Here is a 24,885-nt window from a genome sequence, read left to right on the forward strand (position 1 = left end):
ACACATGCATTGAAAGACGAATATTTCTTGGAAGATGCTGATCGCGTTACTAAGAAGCTGTTTCTGGAATGGATTGAACGGCCCAATAAGAATTTGTAAGCAACAGAGCTACTAAGGGAATTTGAGAGGCAGTACTGTCAATTGTCGAAGGTAGAAAAATTGACATTAAAGCCGAACAAAGTTGATCTATTTCTTCAAGCTGCTGATGGAGAATTGTAAGGGAAATTAGAACTCCTTCTTGAAGACAAAGAAGAAGATGAAGGATTGACAACAAAGTCGAAGAACGTTAAAGATGCGGTGGGGTTGCTTACAAAAAGAGAAAGGAGGAAAGATAGGAGCAATATTCCGAAAACAGTACAAGCACCCAAAGCTCCAGTACGTACAACACCACCAACAATGCCTACAGTTCAACCTTCGACATCCTTATCAAAGAAAGCAAATATGGAGATGGAAGAAATTATACGAGGAATGCGAGATCTTCAAATCAAATTGGCAAGTCTTGAAGAGAATACTTCTACAAATAATTCGAAGAATGTTTCAAAACAGGGATATGTACAAAGATGCATTTGGTGTGATGATGCTTCACACACTAGAAAAGATTGCAATGAATTTAATAATATGATACGGCAAGGAATTATTTGTTGAAAAGATGGGAAGATAGCATTAAAAGATAGGGAGGATCTTCTTCAAACCAATTTTGGCAAGGGAGAAATGAGAGCATTGGTTCAAGATTACTTAAAAGAGCATGAAACAGCAGCATGAGAAAGTGCAAGTTATGGTGCTAGAGTAGATGATGACCTTGGTAGAAGTACGAAAACTAGTGAGTTTTGGGCTTCTGCCGTTTCTACAATGCAAAAAAGGATATTACCTCGAGAAGTATTATTAAAGACTGCAGCTACAATACGAGGTAGAACAGATTGGGAGGATCCTGTTGAGTCTCTTTTAGTTCATGCATATATTGCTAAGAGCCAACATGAAGCTTTGATGGAAGAAAAGAGACGAGGAAATTTTGATGATACTAGAGAAGGAAATTCTTCTAAGAGGCAAACTCGAGGAGACAAGGCTCGAGAGGCAGCTTTACAAGAATTACCTATAAAAGATATCTCAGCATCATTGGAAGAAAAAACAAGGGAGACAAAAGATAAGGGCAAATCAATTGCTTATAAGCTACTTTCTGATATTGAAGCGGCAACAAATTTGAAAGGGGTGTTGGAAGAACGTATATTAAATGCTAAGGTGGAATTCACATTGAAAGAAGTCTTGGGAATTACAAAGAAGGAGTTTCATGATGTTATCATTGACAACATTAAGCGAAAGAGGCAATTAATGGGCAAAACTGGAATGAGTCATGCTATTGATGCAAGAATATATAAAGATGAAGAAGAGGTTGATATTCGTTACAAGCAATCAACAAATGAAAAGAATGGGTATAATCAACGAGTACGTTTCGAAGATTATAGTGATAAGGAAATGAAAACTTTGAGCCATTATACTCGAAAGCATTGGACAACGGCAACTACTGAGGTATTGGTGAAAGTAGGAGATATAGAAGAACCAATTGTTGCTTTAGTCGACTATGGTTTTGAAATAAATCTCATGTCTAAAGATCTTTATAAGAAGCAAAAATGGCCAATTGATATGGAACATGGATGGGCAATACGAGCAGCTAATAACACACGGGGCGAATTATATAGAGCTTGTCCAGATATCAAAATTCGGATTGGAGATGTTGCGACGGAGCAACATTTCTTTGTTCAAGATACAATGTCTTATCCGTTGATTTTAGGACAACCTTATATTACGGCAACACGGATGAAAATAAAAGTACTTGACGATGGTTCTGCTTATGCAAGGGTACGTAGCGAAGATGGGAGGAAAGCTGTACAATTTCTAACAGTACCTCCTAACCATGAACGGAATCGAGATAGGTTGAGGGAGAAACCATTGCCAAAGATTGTTGAAGGATTTAAGGATTTTGGGGAGGTACCACTGTAAAGCGAGATTATGGAGGTACAAAAGAGGAGGTACTCTCACGAGATGAAGGTGCCTTTGATGCGAGTTTTATTGGTATATTAGAGAATGGAAATATTATGTATAAGAAAATTGATGATTTTAAAAGAAAAGAAAGAAAAAGATTATATAATATTGAAAGAGAATTACGCAAGTTAGGTACATTGCAAGATGATGAGAGGATTTTAGGTGTTTATGAAGAAAATGGACTGGAAGATTCATTGGAATTGATTACATCTATTGGATTAGGGGATAATGATAAGATTGTTGAGATTCATTTAAGAGAGGTTTATACCATACTTGAATCTTTTCAAGCACCAGAAGTCATTGTAGAGACGAGATATAAAACGACAGATAAGAAGGTAAAGCCTGTTGCCGGACCATTGCCAGAAGATTCTAAAGAACAAATGGGAGAAGCATCAAAAGAAGCAAGTTTAAGAGATCCAATGAGTATTGGACATCAGTTTACTAAAGAGACTTTTGAAGAATTGAAGATTGGTTCTGATGGTTCTTTATTGCCGGAGGAAATTACTTGCTTCAAAAAGATCTTGACTAAACAAGGTAGATCGTTTGCCTTTAAATCTCATGAAATTGGGTGTGTGGATCCAAATATTATAACACCTATGGTTATCTTCACTATATCGCATGTACCTTGGAATCTAAAACCGATTCCAGTACCGAGGGCATATTTACCTAAATTGGTGGAACTATTAAAAGAAAAGTTAAAGATGAAAATATTGGAACCTTCATTTGCGCTGTATTCTAGTCAATGGTTTACGGTACCTAAGAAGAATGGGTCACTACGGTTTATTCAAGATATGTAACCGGTGAATACAGTAACTGTCAGGAATGTAGGAATTGGACCTATTGTGGATGAATTTATTGAGGCGTTTGCTGGAAGGGCGATCTATTCAATGGGTGACTTGTATTCAGGTTATGATCAATTTCAACTTGCCAAAGGAAGTAGAGATATGACAATAATGAGGACACTGCTTGGATTGGTTAGAATGTGCACTCTTCCTCAAGTCGTGACCAACTCAGTTGCGCATATGATGAATGGGATGAATAAGGTATTGAGAGATTTTATTTCAAAAAAGACTATGCCTTTTCTGGATGATGTTCCTATAAAAGGGTGCAAAGAAGGAGACAAGGATGAAACTTGAGATACGAGAGGGTGTCACAAATATGTTGTTGATCATATACAAGATTGTGAAAAGATTTTAACTTGGCTTAGAGAAGTTCATCTTACATTATCGGGTATGAAGTCCGTATTTGGAGTACGAGAGGTTGTGATTGTTGGACATTTATGTGGATCTTACGGAAGAAAACCAGATCCGACTAAAGTTGATGTAATTGGAAGGATGAAAGAAGATTGTGATTCTTTAACAGAGGTTCGCAGGTTTTTGGGTGCATGTGTATTTTATCGAATCTGGATCCCTCATTATGCTCACATAGCGGATCCATTATATGAACTGTTACGCAAGGGTTACCGATTTAAATGGGAAGAAAGGCATATTCAAGCAATACAAAGATTGAAGAAATTATTGATGTCACCTCCAATATTGAGGAAGGTTGATTATAAGTGCAATAGACCAGTGATTCTTACTGTGGACGCTAGTCCAATTGCCATTGGATGGGCTGTGGGTCAAGATGATTCTAGTGGGAATAGATTTGTAGTTTGATTTGGAGCTAAAGTTTTAAGTATTCGTCAGCGTGCATATTTGCAAGTCAAAAGAAAACTTTGGGGAGTTGTTTCGGCTATGAAAGCTGAAAAAGATTATTTGATTGGGACAGTAGTAGTAATTAAAACAGATTGCTTGCCATTGCTTGGAATGATTATTAACTGTTCAACGCCAGATATTGCAATGTTGAGATGGATTGCTTACATTAAGTCACTAAATCCGGAATTTAAGCATGTTACTGGGAAGGACAATTTAGTAATAGACATGCTATCTCAAGCAAGATACGAGAGGGAGGACGAAATGGTTGAAGACATTGATGACGTCGGATTGAAATTCTATTCAATATCAAATCTCAACAGGGAAGACAAGCTATTTCTCGAAGAATCTTATGAAGGAGAATTATTGGATATTGGTCATTACTTGAATACCTTGACTAAGCAGGAGAATTGGTCTACAGAAAAATTCAAACAAATAAAAAAAGAAGCATATGGATTTTTACTTCGAGATGGATTCTTATGGAAGACACTGAAGAAAGGAATTGGGATGCCACAACGAGTGATAGGCAAAAAGGAAGAAAAACTAAAATTATTAAAGGAGTTTCATGATAGTTTATGGACAAGGCATAGAGGAATCTGGGCTACTTTTGCTAAACTCAAGGAACGATATTGGTGGAAAAATATGTATCGAGATGTGCTCTCATTTGTAGAGTCATGTGAAATCTGTCAATCGTATTCTAATATCCGACATCGAGATGGTCTTCATCCTACGTATCCTCTGGCTATTCATTTTAAATGGGTTGTTGATTTGGTTATTATGCCAATTGGGTTATGGCAGATGAGATATTTGGTTTTAGTTCGTGAAGATTTATCAAATCAAGTAGAAGGAAGAGTATTGAGGACAAAATCTACAGAGGGGATTTGTAGGTTTTTGCTTAAAGATGTCATTTGCCGCTACGGATGCATAGGAAAAATCATTGCAGATCGTGGAGAATTAAATGCACAAGAAGCTCGTAAGTTCTTTGAAAGATGTGGAGTTAAACTATCATTGACTACTGCTTATAATCCAGAAGGGAATGCAAAAAGCGAACGTGGTCACCCACCGATTGTGAAAGCATTAGTTAAAGCTTGTAATGGGAAGGTTAAAGAGTGGCCACGGCTTTTGTCATTTGCATTATGGGCTGATCGAACAACACATAGTTCGGTGACGAGATATATGCCAATAGAACTTATGACAGGTCAAAAACCAATTATGTCGATTGAAGAAAAGGTACTTACTTGGAGTATGTTACCATGGGAAGATGGATTGACAAGAGAAGAACTTCTGGCTGTTAGGATTCGACAATTGGAGCAAAGATCGGAAGATGTGCAGATAGCATTGGAAAGGTTAAAAAGCGCAAGGTTACAAAGCAAGGCGCAATTCGATAAGCAACTTCGATTGAGACCTAAAGCAATCGAGGAAGGTGACTGGGTAATTGTTTATAACAATAGTTTGGATAATCAACATAGTACCTTGCAGAAATTTTCAAAATGTTGGTTTGGACCATATGTAGTAACAACTGTTCATGATAATGCGACTTACTCATTACCGGAGTTAGATGGTACAAAATTGAAAATACCAATTGCAGGGAAGCGAGTAAAAATATTTAAACGAAGACACGCGGAGATGAATATGGAAGACCTTAATGAAGGTTTAGAGATTCCGCAGTAAGAAGATGAAAGTGATTTGGATAATGAAGGTGACGAAGACGAATTGGACAAAGACGTAGAGGATATATTCTGAATCAAACAGCAATTGGGTAAATTGGTGCATACCGGAGGATGCACAGGTTCAGAGGGGGTGGATGTCGTGTTGTAAAACGAGTATACCATGAAAATATAAAGAAAGGGGACTTTTATTAATATTTAGTTACCTCGAATATTGGGGGCAACGACCAATTCCAGTGCAAATACTGGGAGGCCAAGGTCAGTCACCCCGTTATAGTATGCCGGGGTATACTGAAATGCTCCGTTTGATTCCAATAATGGGAGTCAGCAAAAAAAGAGAAAGGACCAATTCAACGACGGGTGAGCCTGATTCGAAGAGCCAATTGGATCCAATTTCAAGACATCCAATCTAGGTCCTCTTATCCAATATGACACCTGAATTGGTCGGGCAATCCAATGCAGTCTAATTACGGGAACATCCGGGTCTTACTACTAGACTCTTACATAATATGAGACCTGAATTGGTCGGGCGACTCAATGTGGTCCCGATTACGGGGCTCTGATTCCGTTTCAGGTTGTTCCGTCCTTTGTGCCGTTCCGGGAACGTCCTTTCGATAAAAGGATCTCTTAAAGGTAAAAACAGAGGAGAAAGCTCTGACGGCAGGAGCCAATTTTGGATCCAAGATGGAAGATTGAAGAAATTCAGAATTAAGGTTAAGAAATGAGAAGGGGGGGAGAAGAAGTTTTGGGGGATTTTTGAGGAATCGGAGAGCTAGCTTCATGCTTCGGGAAGGGAAAAAAAGATAGAGATTGGGGTTTATTTTTTTCTTCATAGGGTCTTGGGAAGACTGAGGCAATCGTTGTTGAAGTCAGTGTTGTAATGGTGAATCGGGATTTTTAATGAAGTGGGTGTGATTACTCTTGATTATTTTTTGAAATCGAGTTACGTCTGTGATGAAGAATTAAAAGGGTATCTATAAGATTGAGTATGCGAAGTGAATGAAATTTATTGGGTTAATCTAACGAGACAGTCAGTGGATACAAGATCGTGAGTATAAAGCGGTGGCGAAGATTAGCAGTTTGGGTTGTTCGAGGTTCTCTGTAACGACTGGAGACCTACTGGCTGGGGCAAAAAGGACTTCGGCGAGCAGTCGAAGGGCATCTGTATAGATTTACGATGTATTCTTGCAGTTGTTTACATTCCAACAGTCAAAAACCGATAAACTGCTTGAATATTAGCGAATCTCCATACTACCTTCTATAGTCAAACGCTGTTAGGGACATAGTCCTTAGACCTTTCTAGAGACAAGTTTCTAGAACCTTTTAGAAAGAAGTCTCTTGAAACTTCCAAAAGATTCCTTGAATATTCTCTTAGAATATTCTTCAAAGATTCCCTAAAGATTCTTTGAAGATTCCCTAAAGATTTCCTTAGAAGGCTCTAAAAGATTCTTAAAATATTCTAGTAGATTCTAGGAAGTTACTTGAGAAGCTTCCTAGCTCTTGGGTAGTTGCTCGAGAAGCTTCACAGTTCTTGGGAAGCTTCTTGATGCACTTCCTTAGAACCATAGTCCAGTAGTATATATAGGAGTCGAGGCTGAAGAGTTCTTCAGTCTCGACAACACATCTCTTGGAGTTCTAGCTCACCTTTCTGGTGTTGTTCTTGTACTCATCTGTTTAATCTAGTTCTGCCACTTCTTCTTGAACTTCTTATTAGATTTCAAGTCTGTATTTTGTGTCCGTGACAGTTTGTCGAGACTACACTAACTTGAGATATCAGAGCTAGTTCTTTCTTAGTAGAGTGTGGATTACCCCTCTACTTGAAGGTATACTAGCATTTTTTAGAGGTTGCGGATTACCCTCCTCTAAACTGATATTTTCTCAATCACAATATCAGAGCTTAGTTCTTTGAGGCAGAGAGTGGACTACCCCTTTCCTTGGAGATACTTGAGCGTTCTAAGGGTTGCGGATTATCCTCTCTTGGAGTGATATTAATTCCTTCTTTTTGTTTAGCATAGCTAGTAGAAAAGACTGTTAACATCGATTTCAGAGGTTTGCCTTCTTGATAGAGTGCGGATTACCCCTCTTCTCGAAAGCATTGAGGTATTTTTAGAGGTTGTGGATTACCCTCTTCAAAAATGAAATCGTTTAGTGTTTTTTTTTCTTTTCTTCGAGTAGGTTTTAGTGACAGGTAGTGCTACAATTTTCTCCAAGAGACTTAGCAATTTCTTCTTCTCTCAAAATTTTTCCATCTATTCTCTAAATATGGAAGTAGACCAGGTCATAGACAGTGCATCTCCACAAGTAGACAATAGAGTGGCAACTCTTGCAGATCTTCAAGCTCTTATGAATAGTGTACGAAAGGAGATTGCATTTCTTCGCAATCCAAGTAAAGAACCTCAAATTGATCTAGTGACCGAAGAAGCTAGACGTGAAATTCATAGCCTACAACAAGAGATTATTCGACTAAGAGAAGTAAGACATGTATCACATACGACCCCTATAGATACTTCAAGGACTAGTACGAAAGAACCAAAAGCGAGTATGCCAGACAATTTTGACGGAACAAGAGCCAACTTTCGAGGTTTTGTGCAACAAGTACGGCTTTACCTACGCCTATATCCTTCTCGTTATCCGAATGGATTTACCCAGGTTGCTTTCATAGGTACTCTTCTATCAGGAAATGCTCGCTCTTGGTTTGCTCCACTATTGGAGAAGGATTCTCCAATATTGTACGACCTAGAGGCTTTCATAGAGAGACTTACTGCTGCGTTTGGAGATAGCGATCGAGAAAGAGTGGTTGAAAGAAAGATACAAAATCTGCGACAAGGATCACGTTCTGCTGCAATCTATGCTGCAGAATTTCAACAGCTTAGATGTGATCTTCATTGGAATGATAAGGCGTTCATGACACGATTTCGATATGGACTAAGAGATGATGTCAAGAACTTATTGATCACCATGCCTAAGGCGGATACTTTAGAAGAACTTATATCTCAGGCAATTATTTGTGACAACCGCCTCTTTGAATTACGACAAGAAAGACGATCAGGCTGGAGAAACGATGGAGCATTTGCTACATTTTCAAAAGGTCCAGAGAATCACTCCACAGATCCTGAACCCATGCAAATTGATGCGGTACGTTTCAAACCCCTCACAGCTGAGGAAAGGAAGCGACTGTTTGAACAAAACTTGTGTTTATATTGCGAAGAAGCGGGCCATAAAGCTGTAGATTGTCGGAAGAAACAGAAGCCTCAAACAACAAGACTTAGGAGTACAAGCATGCAGGAAAACAAGGACGCCCAGCCACAATAGGGACCGTGCGGCTGGACATCTCAACATCCAAAATTAATCAAGGTCCCTTTCTCTCAGCTCAACCTTCAGATTGTTTTATGGTACCTTTACATCTGGGTATTCAAGAACTACAAGTCGATGCTTTATTAGACTCGGGTGCATCCGCTTGCTTTATAGATGAAGAGTTTGCCAAGCTTCACAATATTTCTCTTGTAAAGAAACTTAAGCCTGTCCATGTAGAAGTCATAGACGGACGACAATTGTCTTCGGGCAATGTTATCCATGAAACTAAACCATTGAAGGTACGTCTTGAAAACCATGAGAGCAATATTGTGTTTAATGTTATCAAGACCCCTTCATGTCCTATCATTTTGGGACTATCTTGGCTTGATAGATATAATCCATTGATAGATTGGAAGTTGCGGAAAGTGACATTTCCAACAAACTCCTTGAAGGTGGAATCTGCCAAGACAATGTCTAGAAACAAATCCTTGTTTATAGGTGCAAGGGCTTTCATGAAGGAAGCCAAGCAAAATACACCTCTTGTCATCTTCGCAACTCCAACTCGAGAAGATGCAACTCTGACTTTGGTTATTCCAAAGCAGTATGAAGAATTCAAAGATGTCTTTGAAAAGAAGAATGCTGATATGCTGCCAGAGCATCGACCCTATGACTGTGCCATTGAATTGCAAGAAGGAGCACAACCACCTTTTGGACCAATCTACAATTTGTCGCAGACGGAGTTGACTGAGTTGTGGAAGTACATTGACGAGAATCTAGCCAAGAATTTCATCCGTCATTCGAAGTCGCCAACTGGGGCACCAATCTTATTTGTGAAGAAGAAGGATGGCCCACTACGGATGTGCGTGGACTATCAAGGTCTCAACAAGGTGACAAAAAAGAATCGCTATCCATTGCTTTTGATCTCTGGTCTTCTAGAACAACTTGGGCGTGCAAGGATCTTTACAAAGATTGACCTAAGGGGGGCTTACAACCTTGTGCGAATTAAGGAAGGAGATGAATGGAAGACAACGTTCCGAACAAGGTATGGCCATTTTGAATACAATGTCATGCCATTTGGTCTTACTAATGCTCCAGCGGTCTTTCAACACATGATGAATGACATCTTTCGAGAGCATCTAGACGATTTTGTTGTCATCTATCTAGATGATATTTTGATATTTTCTAAGAACGAGGAAGAACATGAGAAGCACGTTCGTCTGATACTCAAAAAACTACGGGAGCGAGGACTCTATGCCAAATTGGAGAAGTACTTATTTCACCAAACTGAGATGGAGTCTTTGGGATTCATCGCGACTACGGAAGGCTTGAAGATGGATCCAAAGAAGGTGGAAGCAATCATGTCTTGGGAAGTTTCGAAGACGGTTAGGGACGTACAATGTTTTCTTGGATTTGCTAACTACTATCGGATCTTCATCAAGAATTATTCTCAAGTTGCTGCCCCCCTCATTCGGTTAACGTGTAAGGACAAGCTCGAATGGGGACCTATCACAGAAAAAGCATTTCAAGATTTGAAGATGGTATTTACTACAGCTCCAATCTTGGTACATCCGGACTTTACAAAGGCCTTTTATTTCGAGACAGATGTGTCGGATTTTGCTTTGGGAGCTGTACTTTCACAGATGGGCATAGATGAGAAGCTCCATCCAGTTGCATTCTATTCTTGAAAATTCTCTGCTGCTGAGATCAACTATGAGATCCACGATAAAGAACTCCTTGCTATAGTAGATTCTTTCCAAGAGTGGCGCCACTTTCTCGAAGGAACTGCACATCCAGTGACCGTATATACGGATCACAAGAATTTGGAGTATTTTATGTCGGCTCGGGTTTTGAATCGGCGTCAAGCCCGGTGGAGTATGTCGCTATCCAGGTTCGACTTTGTTATTACTTATTGGCCTGGGAAGCAACAAGGATTGTCCGATGCATTATCAAAGAGATCATATCTCGCGCCAAAGGTTGGAGATGCAGCATTTGATCAACAGTGCACGACATTGTTGAAGCCAGAGAAATTTCAGCTCAACGCAGCTATTGTACCAATTGATGCTGACTTCCTCGACCAGGTACGGGCCGCAACCATTGAAGATTCTCTAGCCCTTGATATCAAACAACATGCTAGTGATGATAAATTCAAGATGAAAGGAGATCTAGTATATTTCGAAGAGCGATTGTATATTCCAAAAGGACCAGCACGACTCCGAGTTCTTCAATCTCGTCATGACTTTCCAGCTGCGGGACATTTTGGATTCAATAAGACCTTAGAACTTATTTCCCGCGATTTCTGGTGGCCTCAAATATGGAAGGATGTGAAAGATTTTGTTGTATCTTGTGACATTTGTTCAAGATCCAAAAACCCTCGACATCGGCCTTATGGACTTCTACAGCCATTGCCTATTCCGCGCCGACCATGGTCTTCGGTTTCCATGGACTTTATTACGGATCTACCACCATCGAATTCATTTGACAGCATTTTTGTTGTCATAGACCGGCTTACAAAGATGGCACATTTTATCCCTTGCAAGAAGACATCGTCAAGCGAAGACACAGCAAGACTCTTTCTTGATAATGTGTATCGATACCATGGTCTACCAGATGATATCGTATCGGATCGAGGAACCCAGTTTGTGTCAAAGTTTTGGAAATCTCTTTTTGAAATATTGAAGGTGGATATCAAGCTTTCTTCGGCATTTCATCCTCAAACGGATGGCCAAACAGAACGGGTGAATCAAGTTTTAGAGCAATATTTACGTTGCACCATCAACTATCAACAAGATGATTGGGTCGCATATCTACCGCTAGCCGAGTTCGCATATAACAACACCCTTCATGCGTCAACTCAACAAACGCCATTCTTTTCCAATTATGGATACCATCCGAAGCTTGATTTATGGAGTTCGTCAACGATTAACAATCCCGCAGCTGAAGAATTGGTGAAGGAGCTTTCGCAGCTTCAAACTACATTGAAGCTTCAATTGCAAACTGCCCAAGAATCTTACAAGGCGTCCGCGGACAAATTTCAGAATCAGGCACCTAAATTCACGATTGGAGATAAAGTTTGGCTGCTTCGACGAAATATTAAGAACAAGCGGTCATGTGACAAATTGGACTATCGGAGATTGGGACCATTTTTTATCCAGAAGCAGATCAATCCTGTAGCGTACCGTCTGGAGTTACCAGCTACTATGAAGGTACATCCTGTCTTTCATGTTTCTTTGTTGGAGCCTTATCGAGAATCGTCTTTTCCTAGAAGAGTACAATGTCCACTACCTAGCATAGAAATAGAGAACCATGAAGAATACGAGGTGGAAAAGGTCCTGGATTCACGGCAAAGACGGGGTAAATTAGAATACTTTGTGCATTGGAGCGGTTACAATATTAATGAACGAACATGGGAGCTGGCCGAAAATCTCGCGAATGCGCCACAAAAGGTACAGGAGTTTCATCGACGATATCCTGAGAAACCCAAGCTGGTTCGACGATAGCTTCTTACTGAAGCTTGCTCATCCAGAAAACAGAAAAGAGGAGAGAGCGCCACCAAAATCCATAGTTGATGTAGTCATTCTCTCCAAGATAGCGTAAAACTTTGTTAGTAGCCCAAGTTTGTTCTTATTGTTTTAGCCTTTGAATATGGATAGCCAAGATACTACACTTGTCATGTCATCTCAAGCAACTAGCTCACGAAGATGACCGCGAGATGAAGAACCGCCTGCACCACGACGATGTCGAAGGATTCCGAGCAACAGATCGCTGGTGATTGTATTTGAGGTCGAGCCTGCCTACAATGGTCAGCCAGAAGGAGTGTTTGCAGGACAATTTCACAATGAAGACTCGGAGGTTCATGCTTGGTCAGAAGTTGAAGGCGTGGGCCACTACCGTTGGCTTCAAGGACCATTGAATCACTTGCTTCGTGAACAACAATTGGAGTTCATAGCAGAGGTTATGCGATAGATCTTCATTTTCTTGCATTGATATTGACTGACGATAACATTGCTTCTCGGAGACCTCGAAGCTAAAGGAGGAGGTGATATTAAGGACATAGTCCTTAGACCTTTCTAGAGACAAGTTTCTAGAACCTTCTAGAAAGAAGTCTCTAGAAACTTCAAGAAGATTCCTTGAATATTTTCTTAGAATATTCTTCAAAGATCCTCTAAAGATTCTTTGAAGATTCCCTAAAGATTCCCTTAGAAGGCTCTAAAAGATTCTTAGAATATTCTAGTAGATTCTAGGAAGTTACTTGAGAAGCTTCCTAGCTCTTGGGTAGTTGCTCGAGAAGCTTCACAGTTCTTAGGAGGCTTCTTGATGTGCTTCCTTAGAACCATAGGCCAATAGTATATATAGGAGTCGAGGCTGAAGAGTTCTTCAGTCTCGACAACACATCTCTTGGAGTTCTAGCTCACCTTTCTGGTGTTGTTCTTGTACTCATCTGTTTAATCTAGTTCTGTCACTTCTTCTTGAACTTCTTATTAGATTTCAAGTCTGTATTTTGTGTCCGTGACAAACGCCAGACGCGTTCTCAAGCAGGAAAGCACGTAATACGACAACGTAAACATGCTTCTCCTTCTGGAACATATGGGCGTCCTTCGAAAAAGAGTAGGTTATTTTTGAATTCAAATTTAGAGGGATCATGAGATTTAGAAGAATTATTCTTGATATCATGAACAAGAGGGTCTGAAGACATACTTAACTAGACTTGCTTAAGAAAAGTTAAATCAACAGTCAATGTTGATTTTATTGCTCGAAGATGAAATTACTCCGGCTTCAAGAGAACCATTCTTTGTTGCTCAAAAGCTACATCTCCTTCTTTAGGTACAAGATAAGAACGTCTAGACAAGGCATCAAACAAACCTTGATGTTTTCTTGGCCGATAAGTGATGATGAATTCGAATCTTGATAAAGACATGCTCCAACGAGCTTGGCGACAATTTAATATGCGTACTGACATAAAATATTCGAGGTTCTTGTGATCCATATACATTGTGATTGGACTGGAAGCGCCTTCTAGATAATGATGCCATTCTTGAAAAGAATCCACAATTCCAAGAAGTTCTTTGTCATGGATCTCATAATTGATTTCTGCTACTGAGAATTTTCTTGAATGAAAGGCTACTAGATGAAGTTTATCATCTGTTCCCATTTGTGATAAAATCGCACCCAAAGCAAAGTCCGATGCATATGTTTCCATAAAGAATGCTTTGGAAAAATCAACACGATACAAGATTGGTGCAGAAACAAACGCTGTCTTCAAAGATTCAAAAGCAACTTCTGCTTCTTGATTCCATTGGAGTTTGTCTTTACAAGTCAAACGTGTAAATGGAGCTGCAACTCGAGAGAAGTCTTTGATGAAGATCCGATAGTAGTTGGCAAATCCCAAAAAACATTGGACATCTCTTACCGTTTTTGGAATCTTCCAGTCTATAATAGTTTGAACTTTCTTAGGATCCATCATAAGTCCATCATTTGAAATGATGTAACCTAAGAAATCGACTTGAGTAGTGTGGAATACACACTTTTCTATCATGGCATAGAGTCCTGCATCTCTTAATTTTTGTAATACACGACGAACATGAAGTTCATGTTCTTTTGGATTCTTAGAATAGATCAAGATGTCGTCTAGATAACAGACCATAAAATCGTCCAAAAACTCTCGAAAACATCATTCATGAGATGTTGAAAAGCTACTGGTGCATTTGTAAGTCCAAAAGGCATGACGTTGTATTCAAAATGTTCATACCTAGTTCGAAACACAGTCTTCCATTCATCTCCTTCTTTGATGCATACTAGATTGTATGCTCCCTGAAGATCTATTTTTGTATAGATCTTAGCTTGATTCAGCTAATCAAGAAGTCCAGATATTAAAGGTAGTGGATACCTGTTCTTGATAGTAATCTTGTTGAGTCCTTGATAATCAACACACATCCGCAATGATCCATCTTTTTTCTTCACAAATAGAATTGGAGCTCCTGCCAAAGATTTAGAATGGCATATGAAATTCTTGGCTAGATTTTCTTCAATATACTCCTTGAGTTCAGCTAACTTATTTTGTGATAAACTGTAGATTGGTCTGAATGGCAGTTGTGCTCTTTCTTGAAGGTCAATTGAACAATCATAGGGACGATGTTTCGAGAGTGTATCCACATTCTTTTTTTTAAATACATCTTGAAATTCTTGATATTGGCTTGGAATGCTACTTGAAGTCTTTTCACCAGTAGAAACGGGTGTGGCATAAATAATATATGGTGATTCTTTCATAGCAGCATGCAAGAAAGCTTTTGCACCTATAAATACGGGTTTAATTGAACTGGACTTATGACTCTCTACTTGATTAACTACACTGTTAGTTATACTTTTAGAAAAAGTAAGAGTTTGGAAAATCCAATCTATTTGAGGGTTGTATTTTTCTAACCACGATAAACCTAAAATGACTAGATTAGAGGGAGATCTAATGATATTAAATATTACAAAACTATTATGACCATTGATTATTACATCTATAGGAAGGGTTTCGTGAGTAATATCTCCAGAAGACAATGGACGACCATCTATGACTTCTACATGAATAGGTTTAGTTTTCTTTACTAAAGATATGCTATATCTTTTAGTAAATTCTTCATCTAAAAAACACGCTGAGGCTCTGAAATCTAACAAGGCAGAGACTTTGTAATGTTTAGGTCCTAAAATAACATTTAATGTAAAACAAGGAGAGGGCTTTGAGGAGAGAATAGGACCTTTACTAGATGTTGTGCAAGGTTCAAGCCGCATGGTCCCTATTGTAACTGGACAAACTCGTTTTTCGACATATTATCTTCTTTCACAGCCATACTCCTCATTTTGTGATTGCGTCGTTTCTTTGGACAATGTTGAGCAGTGTGCTTTGGTTCTCCATAATATAAACATAATCCTTCTTGACGACGACGAATCTTTTCTTGCTCAGTAAGAGGTTTGAAACATACTGCATCAATTTGCATATCCTCTACTTCTGAATGTATGTGTTGAAGAGGTGTTGGTATTGCCATTGAATTATAGTAACGTTGAGGTCCACTTGTACGGTTCTTAGATCGGAATTCAAAAAGGCAATTGTCACACTTCACAGCAAAGTCAATTGCTTGACTCAATGTTTGAGGATCAGGTAAGTTGAGCATTAATTTTTTTACCTCATATTATAATCCATAGAGAAATTGGCTAATAAGTGCAACATCATCCCACTTGATATCAGTTGCAAGTTGTCAAAATTGTGAAGCATATAACGTTACTGATCGATTGCCTTATAGTAAAATACGGATCTTATTGGTTGCAACACGAATTGCATCATGTTCTCCATATATGGATTGAAACTCCGCCAAAAAAGCCTCTAGATTATCTAATATTGGATCTCGTCGTTCAAAAAAAGATGAAAACCACGATAGTGCTGAACCTAAAAGAAGCATACCAATGAATCTAACTTGCGATCCTGGAGTTGGATAGCTTTGGGGTTGAAGTTCAATCACAAGTTGCACTTGATTGATAAATCCTCGAAACTTGGATTTGGTGCCATCAAACTTCTCGGGTAGGGCAATTCTTGGTTCTCTAACATTTGAAGGACATTCCACCATAGGAGGAAGGACATGGTTTGGTGCAGATGTTGAAGCATCTCCAACCATTTCTATATCTTTACTTCCTGCCAATCTTGTTGCTCCTTGTGGTGGTAAATTGAGTTGATGCATCGCAAGCATTAACTCCCTCAATTGCTCTTGCATTTGTGCCATTGCACTCTTCATTTCAACAAGTTCTGCCATGATAACACTTAAAAGAGAGAAGATGTCAAATATCGCTCAAGACAAATAGAAGGGAGGACTTGAGAAAAAAAAAAATACTAAAGACAATATCAGTTTAGAAGAGGGTAACCCACAACTTCTAATATGCTTATATACTATCAAGAAAAAGGAGTAATCCACTCTTAATCAAGATTAGATAAAGCTCTGATATTGTAGGTGTACTCTTGTCAATCTGTCAAGGACAAGAACTCGATGAAAAAATAATTCAGACAAGTGAGCCTTCACTCAAAAAGAGGTAACAAAATATATATAAACAAGTATATATATTGAAAGAGAAACTAGAATGGCTATTGCCAAAAGACAAGAAAACTAGAGACCCTTGAAACTAGACTAGAAGCAAGAAAGGAGTTGACAAGAGTGAAGAAGCCTTCACTCTTGTCTCTATATATACTATTTAACTAGGGGCTATGTGGCGACGTTCTATAGGACCTCCAATATGTGTTGACTTTGTAGGATACATGCCTTGACTTACAAGGCAAGTTTTTCTACGTGTGGGCCACATAATTAGCTTGATCTTCAAGCTAGCAACATGTGTGGCACATGGCCAACTTGTTGACCACGTTTCTAATCCAAAAAGTCAATTAAAGACACCTATGAAGTCGAAGCAGCATCTATGAAGCTTCCATATTAAATACTATAGAATTAACTTACTTTTACCTACTTTTACTTACTTCTACCTATTTGTATATATAATTACTAACTTACATGAGTATGTCCATGACAGTTTGTGGCACTTGATGTGATGTGTGTTACAATCTTTATTTATATAACAAGAAACAATTTATTCACAATTATAGAAATTTCTCAAAAAGACCATATGAATTTTTTTTGTAACATTACTCTTCAATTAATTAAAGAATCTATTATAGACATATATAATTATCTTAATAAGAAATATTAGATAAAATCTAAATGTAGATAGATTTGATAATATCTTGCAGTGATGCTTCTTAGAAGCTTTATAGATGCAGATTTGATTTTAGACATGTTTGTTGTTGATAGATAGGTTAGAAACTTAGCCAACAAATTAGCCAGGTGTTGCATATGTTGGCAGCTTGTGGTACAAGCTAAGCATATGATGCACATATAGGAAATTAGTTTTATAATGTATATGTTGGACACTTATATAAGATTTTATAGAACGACATTATATAACTCTTACCAATGTCTTTCTTGTCAATGCCTTTTTTATTCTTACTCTAGTTTTAAGACTCTTTATTCTTTTTGTCTTTGGCAATAGCCATTCAAGTTCTAATTAGATACTACTTTGAGTGATTATATATTCTATTTGAGTGACATAAGAGTGATTTGAGGATTTTATTGTTGTGATTGATGTCTTTAATAGAATCTCATAATTATCATAGGTACATAGTTTTGTGCCCCAAAATCTAGCTTCAATTTTAGTTTGCAACAAGTCTCCTTGAAGTGTCAATATTTGATTTCTTTAAATTAACCTTATTAGAACTACCTTTTATTTCTACCTAAATATGCTCAAAATAGTTTTTTTTTTCACTAATCTACTTTATTTTTTTTTGTTATGTTTATGATTCTACAAAATAATTTGAAGAATATTTTTATAAAAAGGCAGCATTAACACTAAATATTTTTACTATATTCTTGTCATTTACCTATGTTTCTTTTCAATGTATTTTTGTATTATATTTTTCAATTAAATTCCTCTATAATATAATCCATATATTTTTCTTTTATTTAATAGCTTTCTTATAACACAATAACAAAATATATATATATATATATATATATATATATATATATATAAAAATAAAAATGTATCAAATATATTTTTTTATATAAAAATATATACAAAAAATATAACTAATTGAATTAAAAATAAAATAAAAATATAATGTATAAATAATAATTTTTTTTTTCAAAATACTAAAAAAATCTCTTAAATCTAGAGATTTCATAAAATATTGAATGCAAATATAAAAGCATTTAATAAAAATAATTTACATCTAAATAGTCATTATAGAAGTATCTCACAAATTGGATACTTAGTCTACAAACTTGATAGTTCTTATAAAGTAGGTAGATTGTATTCTTATTTGCTAGTCCATTTAGAAGTAAGATTAAAACTATTTTTAATTATCTCAATATATATATATATATATATTTCAAACTTTGATTTATGAATCTTTAATTATTTTTATTTTAAAAAATATTTGTTTTTTTATCTTTGATTTTATAAATTTACATCTTATGTACTTTTTTTTTAGTTATATATATATATATATATATATATATATATACTATTTTAAAATTTTATAAATATTATTAAAAATGATTATGCCAAATAAATCAATAAAAAAAATTATAATATTTACTAGTATATATTAAAATTATTTGTGTAGTATTTTCTTTGTTAATTTTTTTTTTGTGAACTTTCTTATCAATTATTCAAGGTTATTACGAGGCACGTTATAGGTAGAATAGAAATCATCTTTGCCAAGGCCCAATCATCTAGATTGGTTGGTTTAGCCTTAGCAACCAAGTGACCTTGCCATAATAGTGTACAATTTCAAGGGCTATACAATTTCAAGGGCTATGCTAGTCAATTGGCTTAGCTTCACCTAATCACATACATCCACATGGCTTTTGTTAATAATCTTTGTTAAATAAAAAAAAGTCAATAAAAATCAATTATTAATTTTAAATAAGTGACTATTAATTATGCACCATACAACATAATTAATTTCTGAAACTTTGATCAACTATTTGATTAACTATTTGATTAAAATTTCTGAAGTTTAATTAACAAAAAAATTATTATAAACTCTTTTCAATACAACAAATCCTTGTAAGATACAGAAGAATTTGAAATCAAATGCATTTTATCCAAGAAATACAAAACATAATATTCCGTTGCTTAGATTTGATACACCACGTACGAGTGATAGTAGACCCCAAAAATGCAATCACTTTTGACGCATTCTCTAATACAAAAACGAACATAATCTTGTGCACTACGCTGAGAAAGTCTTGTGGGTAAAGATGGGCACCGACACCTACTTCTAGCGGCAAGTCAAGCCGAAGAACGACAAGAGTGAACCAATTTTTTTTGCTACCATCCTCCGATGTGGATGTCGGTTTAGGACGCCTCGGAATATCAGCCAGTGGGTGTGGTATCCCCTGGCGTTTGGGTTTGCGGGAGGAATTGGTTGCGGATTCCGCTTGCAAGCATGGGTATAGGGGGGATGAAGATAAAACTCTTTTCATGAGAAGAGGATGAAGAAGTTTGCCGATCCAAGAAAGGGTAGAGAAGAGCAGCTGCTCGGATTCAGTCAGCTTGAATGAAGTCTGGGTCCTAGGGACGACATTCCACTGCCAGCCTAGTCATGTTCTGGTCTAGCAGTTAGGGGTTACGAGGCGACCATTTGTTCCGCCGAGTAATTTTGGTTGCTGATGGTAGTTGGGTGCATTGGGGATTTGAGTGTTGGGATTTTACGAGGAAGAATTTGATGGCGGCTTCCAGATGTGTGGGTTTTGCATTGCCCCTGCAGACTGGAGGAGCTGGATGGCGCAGGAATATTGAGCTGCAGGCCGGGAGGAGATCAGGATGGGCGGGGGATAACTTGTTTTTGCAATTAGGGTTAAGACGCCATGGTTGCGTGTGTCTGGCAGCTGCGAATTACGACTCTGGGTACAAGCGGAGTTCTCCCAAGAGGTCAGAGTCGAAGAAAACGGATAAGTATGGCTCGGTTGCTGAAGTTTCTGACTCTGGGAGACAAACTAGAAAGCCCTCTCGAGGGCAGAAAAATGAGGTGAGGTGCCTCCGACAATTGGCCGTAATCTTACTTTATTTTTATTGGTACTTTTTATTCCTAATTGATTGCAAAGGTTTTAACTTGTATCCTATCGTTTTCTCGTACAAGTCTGCTGTAGCGTTAAGAAAAGGAATGTCCAATTGTAGCGTGAGTTGAAATATGCAGTGCTCATCGATTGTCGTGCTCGAGCAGTGCGTTCTCTTTGGACATAGAACGGAGTCCTAAACCCAGAGTTTTATGGTTGGAGAACTCCGAGGATTATATTTTTCAGATACGTGAAAATTCTACAGGAAGCACAGTCAGAAATATTACAACCTTTAGTATACTTCTCCCATGCCTGTATATGCCATTGAGAGTTGACATTTCTTGTGTTGTTTGTACGTGCAGAAAAAAATTGCAATTAATGTTGATGAAATCAATACACCGCCAATGCCGTTGTTGAAGCCTTTAGCTGGATTTGTTCTGGATGATACGGGGAAAGTTGTTGTGATGGCTCCTCCCCAAAATCGAACTGTCACAATTGTAAGCATTCTAATAGAAAGAAAGGCTCTTTTGAGCACTGAAAATCTCCTGGGATTCTTTGACATCCGTTCTCTTGGATGTTTATCTTGATGAAACTTTCTCTAGGGCTTGGTAGTTGATTGCCAGTTTCGGAGACTCTTATTTTGTATGTGGATGAGAATGCTCTTCACAGAAGCTGTATTTGTGGGTGCAGGTTGACCCAGTAACTAAAAGACCACTAGAATGCATCATTAGAAGAGCTTTCTCGAGTTCCACTGGGGAGCAATGTTTTCTTCTGTTACCGCTTGATATGTAAGGTGTCTTAGTTTCTACTAGTGCTAGTATATTTAAAGCGCTGCACAGCTTCTTAAAACCCGAGTTGCTCACACAGGAATCTAGTTCCTTCTTTGAAATTTTGCTTGGTTCGTAGTCAACATAGAATCAACAAATAATTCAGTATCTTGGCATTTTTTGGTTCATCAATCATGCAGCTGCTGTCATCTATTTGAATCTTATGTATGATAGAACTTCGGGAGGTTTCCAAGTTCCTAATTTTTTCGAATGCTTTGAGTGCACGCAGGCCCTTGCAAATTTTGAAAATAGAAGAGGAACGTGAAGGTTTGATAGAGGTGAGTTCTCTACAACTCGCAAGTATTTCACTGCGTGGTAAAGTTTGATCTGAACGATTATTTTCTATTAGTTTTGTCTATAATGGTAGTGATGGAACTAACTTGGGCACTCTCTTTTCCACAGTTGAGTGATGCGGAGCTGAACGAGGTGCTACCTAGTGCAGCGTATGCACTTGCCAAAAGCCGACTTCATCTCATTGTTAGTGGGTACGTTTGACCTAACTGCTCAATTTTTTTACTTTTTCGCAGAATTTAATTCTCTTCGTGGGTTTCGGTTCGAGTTGCACATTTTGATGTCTACTTATTCATTCTTAATTTTTAAGAACTCTGTAGTTCGTGATCTCTTACGTGTCGTGCATCTTTTGCCAGGTTCTGTCTGACAGCTCGGGGAGGTTTCTGCTATACTGAAAAGGATGTTATAGATTTGAATACTGGTAAAATTACGACACTATTCTCAACGATTTCCCTAACCTTTTGGGCTTATTCTGTGTTTTGTGCATACGAACTTACTCATTGACATTTCCCATTGTGCAGAGTACGGCGAGGGTTTGGGCGGTTCACTGGCTGAGGGGGTAGAGGTTGCCACTTTTCAAATGGTATTATAACAAGCATTGTTATTTCCAACTGATAACTTTTTTTTCTTTTTTTTTTTGTCGTAATACCAAGAGTTGTATAGCCGAGGAGGATACTGAATTAATTCTTTGACCTGCAGACTGCACATTTTAACTGATATCTCTTGCTGTGGGTGATTGCTCGTTCAGGATAACAATCAATATCTAATGTATACACCATTCGATCCCCTTATGTTCGTTGCTCACAAGGTTCATCTTCAAACTGTTTCCTTGCATTATTATGCTTTATAATCCAAGCATCAAATAACTCTTTGAATCTCACATGATTGTTCTGCTATGTCTCGTTTTATCAGGACTCTGTAACGGGGGAGTTAAAGATTGCTGATGATGTAAGTTTTTTTATTTTATTTTAATATTGCAGTTCACTTTAATATCTAAACATATTTTTTTATGTGGGTAGTCGGTTGTTGCCATAATGTTTTAAATAGCGATATTAAGCATTCTGCAGTGCATATCACATTTCCCCCCAATCTGTCATTTGAAGCTCCTGTGTCTTCGTGGTTGATCTGCAGGACCTACTGGATGACGAAGCAGTGCTGGACGCCATTGATGAAGAAAATGAGTTCCAAGCCCTTGTGGTGAGCTCCTTCATTGAACCCTATTATTAGAACATTTATTATGCATTTCTTTCCCTTCGTAGTTACTTTCTAGTTTCAAATCTGTTCCCTCCGCTCAATTGGATTTGGCTCAAATGGGCGTGTCTACCTTCTCCAGGATGAAGAAGAAGCAGTCAATGAGGCCTTGAAGACAGCTAAGTAATTGTGCGCCATCAAGTTCAGTTGTTAAGTGTTGGAAGGGGACATGTATTACTTCCAAGCAATCGCTTGTCAGATGTTAACGAATAACTCCGCAGGCAGGCTACAAATTAAGGAACTAGTTCGCACGCTTTACCCATTTATGAGCTGTTAATTCGTTCTGATCTTGTTCTCAAGGGTGAAGTGCTTAGATGAGTCGAGTACATGCTGAGTTTTCTCTTTCATAGAACTTTGACAAAAGCTGTTGCCATCTTCCCAACGGCCTTCTGTCGCTTTGTTAGGAATTAGTCTGTGCAGACGAGTCTACATTAATGCAGCGATTTTGCACTGTTTCCTGATGTAAAGTATGTTTTAGAGATGAAGTATTTGGCATGTCCCAGCAGCTCGTAAGTTTGTGCTGCTGAAGCAAAGAATACTTATCGACTTTCGGTCCTTTCAATTTCATTTAGCATAGCCTTAGCATTTGTGTAAGTTGGAGATTCCCTAATTCATTCTAGTATTAAGCATTTATATGTCCAGACTTCGAAATTCTGCCTTATTCTATCTTGACGAGATTTGTTTGCACTTCATCTATTCTTGAATTAATGGATTTCAGGATGTTGGTGAGTTAACTAATAGCTTTCAGTGGCTCGAAGCTCAGCTTCATTGACATCATCATTTTTTCTACTCTTGGTGATGGAAGCACTGATTTGAGACCAACTGCCTTCAAATTCCTTGAAATATAGTATCTCATCCTAATAATCACAGCAGACACAACAAGAAATTATCTCTGATCCTCTTTTTGTTTCTCATTAATGTTTTTAATTGCAATGTTTTTCCTATTTACAATACATTTGATGTCATGAGAGGTCTTTATAGGCAACAATTCAAGGAGTGGGTCCCAAAATAACGTTCTAATGGGATGTACTTTTGAAAAACTTAAAAGTAGTGAGTTTTGATGAGAAATTGATTCATGAGTATACTTTGAAGGCCATCTTGGTGTGCAAAAATCAAGTTTCAAGAGGGAAATAGTGATGTGTGAGATTATTTTTTTATTTTCAATTTGAATAATTTTTAAAAGTATGGTGGCTACAAAGTAGACATGTCATGATATTTGAAGTGTATATTAAAGATGCTCTACACAAAAAAATAATAGAGTTATATATATATATATATATATATATATTTTGGTTATTTGATACTTTGTAATTAATATTCTTTGCTTACTAGTATTTGTTGTAATTGAGGTTATTCCTAAGTTACAAATTTACATCTCTTTTCTAATATTTCTTGCATAATTTATAAAATTCCTATCAATTGAGGTCATAAATTAAGTGGATTATATATATATATATATATATATAGGAATTGACTTTAAATTTTTGGTCGCTTTTGTATATCAATATATGTCTAAAATTAGACCTATGTATTGGATAGTAGTAACAAAAATTATGAAGTATTTAAAAGACATGTAAGACATCAAATTATGCCTTGGAACTAAAAAATTTGGATTATAAGAATTTTGTGAAGCAAATTAGATTAGACATATAAATAATTGAAGATCCATTAAGAAATTTATGTCTTTTTATTTTCTTCAAATAGATTTTATTTTTTGGAATTGTACGAGACAACCTACTATTCTATATTTTACGATAGAAATAAAGCACATGGCTACAAGCCATTATACAATTGAAGTAGTTTGGATAAATCTGCTTTATTAGATATTAGCTAATATAATTCATGATAACTCTACTAATATATAACAACCAAAGATGCATTGTATTTGTAAATTAAAGAATTGAAACCCATATTCTTTTACAAAAAAAATAAAACGTGATGTTTCTTCATTAAAAAAAGAAAAGAAGACTAAAAATGAAATAATAAGTATTATTTATTGTGCAATAGAAGATGTGGTTACTAATTTGCATGTAAATGCTTCTATAGAAGATGAAAAATGAATGCTAATAAAGATATAAGGCTTAAAAATCTTATACCACTTATAAAATATAAGTATTGAAATAAACCTATATCACTAAAAATTACTAATTTAACTACCACCTAAAAGTTTTCATCAATCTAAATTGAT

The 24,885-nt window shown here is 37.1% G+C and overlaps 1 protein-coding gene across 1 annotated transcript; it reads left to right on the top strand.

Moving 5' to 3' along the window:
* The first annotated feature begins 19,615 nt into the window (after positions 1 to 19,615).
* Positions 19,616 to 23,328, top strand: LOC112279266 (uncharacterized). The gene is made up of 11 exons (XM_024513525.3): positions 19,616 to 20,300; positions 20,691 to 20,825; positions 21,019 to 21,116; positions 21,385 to 21,433; positions 21,558 to 21,640; positions 21,803 to 21,867; positions 21,968 to 22,029; positions 22,195 to 22,254; positions 22,359 to 22,394; positions 22,578 to 22,643; positions 22,780 to 23,328. The coding sequence occupies exons 1-11, from the start codon at positions 19,998 to 20,000 to the stop codon at positions 22,822 to 22,824; spliced, it is 1,002 nt and encodes a 333-aa protein (XP_024369293.1). The 5' UTR covers positions 19,616 to 19,997; the 3' UTR covers positions 22,825 to 23,328.
* Positions 23,329 to 24,885: the final 1,557 nt, after the last annotated feature.

Source organism: Physcomitrium patens, chromosome 3, assembly GCF_059467195.1.
Source record: "Physcomitrium patens ecotype Gransden chromosome 3, ASM5946719v1, whole genome shotgun sequence".
NCBI lineage: Eukaryota > Viridiplantae > Streptophyta > Bryopsida > Funariales > Funariaceae > Physcomitrium > Physcomitrium patens.